At 36.3% G+C, this 9,886-nt stretch overlaps 1 protein-coding gene across 1 annotated transcript; it reads left to right on the forward strand.

Annotated features, from left to right (window-relative positions):
• Positions 1-1,502: 1,502 nt before the first annotated feature.
• Positions 1,503-9,579, forward strand: CD274 (CD274 molecule; the record flags this gene model as incomplete). Its single annotated transcript, XM_082656386.1, has 3 exons — positions 1,503-1,564; positions 2,455-2,796; positions 9,239-9,579. The coding sequence occupies exons 1-3, from the start codon at positions 1,513-1,515 to the stop codon at positions 9,577-9,579; spliced, it is 735 nt and encodes a 244-aa protein (XP_082512512.1). The 5' UTR covers positions 1,503-1,512.
• Between the last annotated feature and the right edge of the window lie 307 nt (positions 9,580-9,886).

Here is a 9,886-nt window from a genome sequence, read left to right on the forward strand (position 1 = left end):
TAGCAATGCTAATCCTTTGGCGTCTATTGTTACATGCATGTGTTTTTGTTTTTGTAAGATATATTTCTCAGAGAGGAAGTGAAAGCTAATATGACATATACATTTAAGATTTTAATGGAGATTACCAAATTGCCCTTCCAAAAAAGGTTATACAACTTCACATTCCTACCATTAGTGGGTAAGGAAACCCATTTGTTCATATCCTCAGAAATGCTAAATATTAGGAAACTTTATAATTTTGATCAAGCTAATAAGTGAAAAATGGTGTCTCATATCTTAAACTATTATTTTTTTCTTTATTGGTAAAATTGAGCATCGTTTCCTATGTTTAGATGTCATTTGTATTTCTTATTCTCTGAACTGTATATTAGAACCTTTGGCTCATTTTCCTCTTGGGTTGTGTGTACTTTTCTTATTGATTTTTAGGAGCTATTTATATATGCATGACATAAATCTTCTGCCTTACATATGTGTAACATTGATTAATTGATCAATTGTGAGTTTTTGTATGTATACAAAGGTCGAAGAGACCCTAAGGCAGAAAGCTGGCTTTCTTCTCAAAATGTAAATGTATGTATTACATGAGAGAGAAAATACATTAATAAATAAACAGATTTGCTGAACTATAGAACAAATCTTTATTTACTCCTCTACTGGAATATATGCTCCTAGAGGAGAGTGACTTTTCTTTCCTGTTCACTGCTGTATCCCTAATGCCTAAATTAGTGCCTAGCACAGAAAAACTACTCAATCAATGTTTGCTGAATCAAAGAATTGGTAGAATTTCAAGCAGGATGACACAATGAAGTGTAGAATCTAGGCAGATACCCCTGAAAGAGGGCTGTGAGTGAGTCACATCTTAATGTGAAGTGGTTGAATCCAACTGTTTCTCCTTCTCACTCCCCCTGCTACTAGTGGAATCAGTTTATTGAGGGAATGGAATTTATAATTTGGGATAAGCAAAGGACGAAAGAGGAGATTTTAGAAGGATGGAACCTGAGGGAGAACTGGCATGGTTGGGATAATAATGTGGAAGGCTTGAATAGTTAAAGGGTAGGATGAAAGCTGCTAGTGGGGGGAAGAGGCATTGAAAGGTAGGAGATAATGGAAGTTAGATTCTCCTTGCTTTGAAATTTTGTATAGGGCAGGCTTGGATTTCTAGATATGTTACACTGCAGGAAAAAAACAAAAAGTAATTGAGAGGATTTTGGTGCAATATTTTCTTCTTGGTTTCTTTTGAGTGTACAAGTTTTTTTACAGGCCTTGTAATTAGAATTCTCATCATAGTACCTTTTTTTTTTTCATTTAGCTTTATGTGGCTGTGGGATATTAAGTGAAGGTATTGAACTTCTAAATTCCCTGCTGTATTTCAGCAATTACAAATCAGTCATTGTCTGGTTATCAAAAGACAATTTCAATTAAAACTGCCAAGTCCCATAATGTCTGGATATTCAATTATTGAGTAAAGCAGTTTTCTTTTTGTGTTTTCCATAATTAGGTCATTCCAGAAAGATGAGGATATACAGTATCTTTACATTCATGGCTTACTGTTGTTTGCTGAAAGGTAAGACACCAAATCCTTTCATTAGGTTCTATAATTTAAATATTTTAACTATAAGATAAAAACTGAAATAATAAAATAGATATAATTTTTGTAGAGAAGACATTCTATTTTTCTTTCATTATAATTCATAAACATATTTCATAGACCTATTTCAATGGACAAAGATATAGGGAGTATGGACACATCTAAAGAAACAAAATTAACCCATATCCATTTATCCATTACTCATTATCCATTATCCATTTCCCAAGGGTAATTACTTAAAATATCTGAGGAAATGGCCTATGTGTATACTTTTATATGCTTGTTTTAAACAAGCAGGATCATTCTATCCACCTTGCTCTATGACCTGCTTTTCCCAGTGAGTATATTCTAAGGAAGAATTATAGTGTACATGCAGTGTCAGGGTAACACAGTACTGGCATCAGCCTGAGACCCTCCCTAAATCTCTGTACTCATCTACCTCTGGCCAGACAACTGATTAAGAGTTTCAGGCAGTATGTAGAGAGGACTATTGGAATCTATGATTTAGACTATGTAAAAAGCAATGAGTGTCCAGTCAAAGGACATTCTGGGGATGTCCACATGAAACAAAGTATCCCTTGTTATAAGCACCCCATTACCATGTAATATTTCTACAGTAGTGTATGTTTATGAATTTTGGGACTACAGCTTGTTTAGCTAATTTTGTTATTTTAACTCAGGAGTGAGATATACATCGTAAAACATGTCTCAAGCTCACTGGATAAAATATGTATTTCAGGGAAGTAAGTCCTTAAATGTAATTATCACATAAGTGATCAGATAAAGCTTTTATAAACCCTGCATTCATTCTATAAATTTTTTGAGGAATTTTCCGTCTTCTAAAGATTGGTCATCTTTCTTTTCAGCATTTACTATCACAGTTCCCAAGGACCTGTATGTGGTAGAATATGGCAGCAATGTGACATTGGAATGCAGATTTCCAGTAGACAAACAATTAAACCTGTTGGCATTAGTTGTTTACTGGGAAATGGAGGATAAGAAAATTATTCAGTTTGTGAATGGGGAGGAAGACCTGAATGTTCAACACAGTAGCTACAACCAGAGGGCCCTGCTGTTGAAGAACCAGCTCCCCTTGGGGAAGGCCGCACTTCAGATAACAGATGTGAAATTGCAGGATGCAGGAATTTACTGCTGCTTGATCAGCTATGGCGGTGCCGACTACAAGCGGATTACTTTGAAAGTCAATGGTAAGACCTATTACAGATAGACACAGCCTTTATTAAAACCATATCTCAGTGTTGAGAACTTTTCAATCTTGGAAGTCCAGCCTCACTTTCCACAGCAGCAGTCTGTTCATTCATTCATTCACATACTCATCCAATGAGCGTTGCTTGAGCACATCCTGTTTGATAGTCCCTGGAGATCCAGAGCCAAATGTGGCAGTCATGTTTCACAACATGTTCAGTTTTCCTAAAAATAAATTCCTAGGGCTTCCCTGGTGCTGCAGTGGTTGGGAGTCCGCCTGCCGATTCAGGGGGCACGGGTTCGTGCCCCGGTCTGGGAGGATCCCGCATGCCGCGGAGCGGCTGGGCCCATGAGCCATGGCCGCTGAGCCTGCGCGTCCGGAGCCTGTGCTCCACAACAGGAGAGGCCACGGCATGAAAGGCCCACGTACCGCAAAAAAAAAAATTAAAAAAAATAAATAAAAAAGTAAATAAATTCCTAATCTTCACTTTTTTATTATTATAAAAGTAATATATATAAATATATATAATTTTTTTCTTGCAAATAATTCGGAAACTGTGGAAGAGAATAAATGAACCACAAAAGTGTCTCTCCTCCCTTCACCACTATCTTCCATGGCATGCAAGGATAATAGTCACTATTTGTGTGTCCCTCCAAGAATTTTTAAATTCAATACTTATTTCTTAATTTTATGAGGTCTGCCAGCATTTTTTCTTTGAACCTCTCTATGTCAAATCCAAATAAATATATTAATGACAAACCCCATTGTAAGGTTCACATTCAAAAAGACTTGAAGTCAATCTATGAAGGCAAAAAATAATCATGTCAAGTATTGAATAAACTATTCTTCCTCAGAGACAGTATAAACTATGCTCACTAGGCATAAATTCATCTTAAAAATCTGTACCATTTTTATCTTGGAGTATTGAAGAGGAACTGTGTCAAATTCCTGGGTACTGACCTATAAATATGACATCAGGTCACCTGGATTCAAAGTTTTGGATTGCTTCTAGCTCAGTAAAGGAAAACACCTTAGCTGACCACCTCTGCTTTCACTGTTAAGATTCATAAAATTGAGAGCTGAAAGGATCCCAGGCAAGAGCAGCTAATCCAAACACCCAAAGAACAGCAATCCCCTGAAAGGATCTTCTACTCACATACTTCCTACAATGATACCCCTGTCATTTGGACCTTCCTTCTATAGCCTATTGTAATTACTTTCTGATATTGAGCTGAAATCTGCCATCTCTAGTCATAGTTTTGAGATTATCTGCTTGCTTCTTTTGTTTACATGGTGACCTTTTAATATGTGACTAGAATTAAATCATCATCCCTTGGTGTTTCTATTCCTGACCTAAGTACCATCAATCTGAATGTCAGGAATATAAATAGAAAAAGTTTACACTTATCATAAAGGGGTAACTAATCATTATAAAGTCAAAATCAAAATTATATAGGAATTAGGAGAAATGCATCTGTTTTATGGTACATTGCTGGGTCTCTAATTCTGGCTCAATTAATGCTACTGTTGTCAAAATGTCACTTGTCTTGTGAGGTAGATTTAATTTAATTGTATCTTACCATATGCTTCTCCATAACAGATATTCATGAAAGCAAGCTGATGGGATCCCAAGTTGGGATTTTTAACTTTTCTTCAGTCCATCAGCAAATATCAGGCATACTATGTTTCAAGGCATTAAAGAAATTATCAAGACTTAGCTCCATGAACAGCCAGCATTGCTGGATCTAGGGTAGGGAGGAAGAGCATAAGCCTGGCAGTCGGTTAGAAGGAAGTATAGAGTATATGTCTCTGCTTCCAGAAGAAGAGTCTCTCATCAGTCTTAGAGAGTATGCAGAGAGTGGAAAAGCTGTCCCTGTAGTGAAGAAGGGTGTTCTTCCAGGTTATCTGGGCTCTGTAATGTCCCTTGTGGATTTGTGATTTCCTTTGCTGTGGTTTGACACAATGGGAAATCTCTTGGCACTGATGGTTTTTCCAAGGAGGGGTCCTTGATGGAGCAAAGCAGATGACCAACCAGATTTGAGGATGTGATTTGTCTGACCATTCCATTTTGTACTATAAATTACTAATTTGGCATCCTAGTCCCACTCCATCTAGTTGTCATTTGCACATAGTGGTCTTGGAGGTCAAGTTGAGCTGCACTGAAAGCAAGTCAGCTACCAAGCTTCAATTGCACTGAGGCAGTGTCACCAAAGAAGTGTGGCCAGCTTGCATGAGCTTTACAACTCAGGGAAGTAGAACTCCTGAGTCACCTCCATATGCAAACGATTTCACAGTAACGCTGTCGGGCTTCGCTTCCCATCACTGCAAACATGTGGTAACACAGCTTCCCCATAGGGAGTTTACTCACCATGGGATTTTAAAGGTGAAGCATTTCAAAACTGAAATTTGAAAGAGTTTAGCTTTAGATTAACTCAATTATTATCCCTTTGGTGTTATTGCACCTTTCATGTTTGTTTAAATACCAGACTCTCAGGCATCTGACTTTCAGTTGAAAATGTTATTTTTCCTTAAACACTGAATCTAATAGCAGGGAAAATGAAGTGCCCATTTCTACTTTCAAGAACTTAAATGGGATGAGGCATTGAAAGAACAGAGTATGTATAGTTACCCTGATAAAGCCAATTTGTTCATATGGACCAAGGATTAACTGCTATCATTCTTCACCAACCCCATCTCTCCTCCAAATTCACCAACCAGCCCTGTTTAAGTTTTCCCTGTAGCATTAAATCCCCATCTAATATATCATGTAACATATCATATAAATGTACCTACATATTTTGTTTATTATCTCTCTCCTTCTTCTAGAATATATAGTCCACAAAGGCAGAGATTTCATCTATTTTATTTATTACTGTATCCCTAGGACTTGGCATATAGGAGTAGTAGGATGATAAGAACCCACAAAAATATATATGTTGAATGAATGAATGAATGGCATATTTCCTCAAATAGGATAAGCCTAAAAAATTTGAAACACGAACAGGTTTGGATACATGAAAATTTATTTCCAAGACTGTTCATCAGGAACTGTCAGTACTTTCTAAAGAATACCACATGAGTGCACTTTGCTAGTAGTAAGAAGAGGAAGAGCAGCTCTAGCAGTAAAAGCAGTAGTAATTAACACTTATATAGTACTTATGTGCCAGGGCCTATCCTAAGCACTTTGCCTATATTATCTCATTTAATCCTCAAGCGACTCTATGGAGTAGGAGCTTTATCATGTCTAAGATGCATGTTTTTCACATTTTACTATCTCTGAAATCTGAGTGTGTCTTTCAGTAGGTGACATCTTAAGAGTCAGTGATATGTGGTGGTATTCTTCTCATTTCATGGCTGAGCAAACTGAGGTCCAAAGAAATTAAGTAATTTGCCAAGTTCATTAAACTATTAAGTGATGAAGCCAGGTTCTAAACTCAAGCAATCTGTCTCTGAAGTCTGTGCCCTTAACAACCAGGTTTATTTCCTGTATTTGTACCTCCAAAGTGTGTATTGAGTTGTATTTTTTTTTTTTTGCGGTACGCGGGCCTCTCACTGTTGTGGCCTCTCCCATTGCGGAGCACAGGCTCCGGACGCATAGGCTCAGCGGCCATGGCTCACGGGCCCAGCCGCTCCATGGCGTGTGGGATCTTCCCGGACTGGGGCACGAACCCGTGTCCCCTGCATTGGCAGGCGGACTCTCAACCACTGTGCCACCAGGGAAGCCCTGAGTTGTATATTGACTTCAAAACTACTGTTAGCTTTTCGTTGTCCGGATGTAATAGTTGCATTAGAACATGTGTACGCTAGATCTAGTAAACCAGGAGTCTGCAAATGTTTTCGATTACCTACCCCATTAGTAAAGCATGTTAAACTAATATATGTATGTGTGTGTTTATAAAGAATGTACTTGTGCTAATATATGTTATATCATCAGAAATTGACATTTTTTAAAGGCAAAAGAAATTGAATATCACCAATTTCATATGGTTCAACATAATACATTGCACATTCTATAAATGTACAAAAATAGAAATTTTAAAAATATGAAATGAAAATTTAATAAACAATATTTTCAGTCTTACTAATTATGATGCTTCACTATAGTTAGCTAATATTTCAAGGCATAATATATCTTAGGTGAAATTTCGCATTAACAAAAATGGATGGTCTTGACAATCTTAAGGTTTTTTTAACCAATGCCTTGTCAGATCCAATTAGGTACTTGTTGTTTTACTTCATAAAGTCATGGTAAGAAGTATCACTCTTGCCATTTCCTTTTGGTTTTTGCTTGATTTATTGGTAATATATCCAGTCCTCAGTTTCTTTGTGGGAAACCTTTTAATTAGTTGTTCATTTTGTAAGCAGGTTAGTTTAGTTAAAATTAGATGAGAGAGACTTCCCTAGTGGTCCACTGGCTAAGACTCTGCACTCTCAACGCAGGGGGCCCAGGTTTGATCCCTGGTCAGGGAACTAGATCCCGCATGCCACAACTAAGACCCGACACAGCTAAATAAATAAATATTTAAAAAGAAATTATATGAGAGAACCTGAATATCTGTAATAATCCCAAACAAGTCACTGTCCTCCCTTAGGTGTTATAAAACTCCCCTATTCCTTTAAGACAAAGTGAGGCCCAGTGTCAATCAGTAAATCTCATTAAGCTTAGATTATTTCTTAATTGTTTTGATAAAAATACATATAAGTGGAGGTTCTAATATTTTCTTATTAAACCCAAATACATGTGCTCCACTTGAGAGACTAATAAAATGGGTATTTAATCAGTGAGTAGAATGAATCCGCTAATTTGTTGGGCCGTTAACGGTACAGTACATTTATACATATGCCCAGGCATGAAACAACATTCTTCTTTATTCTTATTCCATTAAAAATAATAATCAAAGGGTAAAAAAGCAAACATTTTACCCTTAAAGTTTACTATTCACTCTGATTTTAGGCTTGGAATTTTAATTGTCCAAAAATCAAGCTATGTGCTATATGAATTAGAACCTGTTATGGTAATATTATTTCATGAGGTATAATCAGTGGATTCCTTTTTAAAAGAATGCTTAAATATAATAGATAAAGGTTGAGGATTCATGTACTCATGAGAACCATTATTTATATGTTTTGAAATTGTAATTATGTTGATTTCCAATGTTTTCATTGAACATAATATCATTATTTCAGTTTTGTTTGATCCTGGCTGTATTGTATTAAAGCTCTGTGAATATATCATATCACAAAGCCATTGTTGTGTCTTTAGTAAAGGAATGGAGAATTAAGGCTCTAGGTGGACCATTAGTGGTTACACTAAAATATTAGGAGTAAAATAAAAATTGTGCCAACAGAATAATAACATGTTAACATACTTATCATGAATAAACATGAAAAAGTTCTTAGGCATTGTAAATGCACTAAATAATCTACTAGAATATTTAGTACATTTAATCCTAAAAGGGTCCCAAACTTACGATCTAAAATTTAATCAAAGTTTCTTCCTTGAGTATAATTAAATGATTTATTAAAATAACCAGCATAAAAAGTTTAAAAAATAAGTATCATAATATGGTATTCTAGATGAGCTCCTAGAACAGAAAAAGGACATTAGGGAAAACTAGTGAAATGGAACAAAGTATAAAGTTTAGTTAATAGTACTGTGCTAATGTTGGTTCCTTAGTTAGGATGAAAGTACCATGGTAATGTAAGATGGTAACAATAGAGGAAACGGGAGAGGTATGTGGGCACTCTGTACTATCTTTGCAACTTTTCTGTAAATCTAAAACTATTGTAAAATTTTTTAAAATGCATTTAAACTTTAAAAATTATCATGCAGGGAACACGTATCCACTTTTACAATGACGTTATACTATTTTCATACCTAATTTCTTATCATTTACCTAAAATTGGAAAAGTGAATGGCCCATCAAAATGAGATTTTCTGTTTATTAAATAAAGTTTAAGAAAACAGTACTGACCAGCTGGAGATGTTCATGTTTATAAGGACAGCTTTACATCAACAAAGAGATAATAAATTTAAGAATTTGGCCCTTTGTAAAAACTGTAAAACTTTACTGCGAAACATATAAAGACTTGAGTAAATGGACAAACATATTTTATATTTAGATAGAAAGACTACTGGTTTAAAGATGACAATTCTCTTTTAATTAATCTATACATTTATCAATACTTTGAGCTCAATAAAAATAGCAATATGTTTTTTATAGCAAGGTAGTTGTTCCTTTAAGCCCAAACTTGGCCCAAGTATGAGTGGAAGAGTTGAGGCAGAACTACCAGGCATTCCCCACTGCTGAAACATCTGAAAATTAAGCTTATTTCTCTGAGAACAGCCTGGACTGGTATTCTTTCTAAGGTAGACAAGACCAAGCCACATGTCTAGTTCTGTGCTAAGTGAAAGCCATGCCTTCTTTTTGCTCATGACCTAGCTTCATACCGCAAAATCAACCAAACAATTTCTGTGGATCCAGTCACCTCTGAACATGAACTAATGTGTCAGGCTGAGGGTTACCCTGAGGCTGAAGTCATCTGGACAAGCAGTGACCACCGAGTCCTGAGTGGCAAAACCACCATTACCAGTTCCAAGAGGGAGGAGAAGCTTTTCAATGTGACCAGCACACTAAGAATCAACACAACAGCTAACGAGATTTTCTACTGCATTTTTCGGAGATTAGGTCATGAGGAAAACAGTACAGCTGAATTGGTCATCCCAGGTAATATTATGAATGTCTCAATTAAAATGTGCCTAGTACTGTCCCTTGGTACCTAGCCTGATGCCTGCTCATTGTAAGCTTTCATTGTTTGTTGAATGAATGAATAACACTGTATTTACAAAATGCATCCTACTTCCTCACCTCCATTCGTCCAAGTCATATTGCAACTTAATAAACATTCAGCAAATATTTATTGAATATGTGGTACGTACCAGGCATTGGGAACTCAGTTAACACTCTCCAGGAAGTAGATAATAAAACAGGCAATCTCATTTTATGTAGGACATGCTCTTGTGGCTGGGGGATCTAGGGCAGCACCTGAGAGGAAGACTCAACTCAGACCAAGTTTCAGGAATCCAAATC

Source organism: Grampus griseus, assembly GCF_964374135.1.
Source record: "Grampus griseus genome assembly, chromosome: 6".
Taxonomy (NCBI): domain Eukaryota; kingdom Metazoa; phylum Chordata; class Mammalia; order Artiodactyla; family Delphinidae; genus Grampus; species Grampus griseus.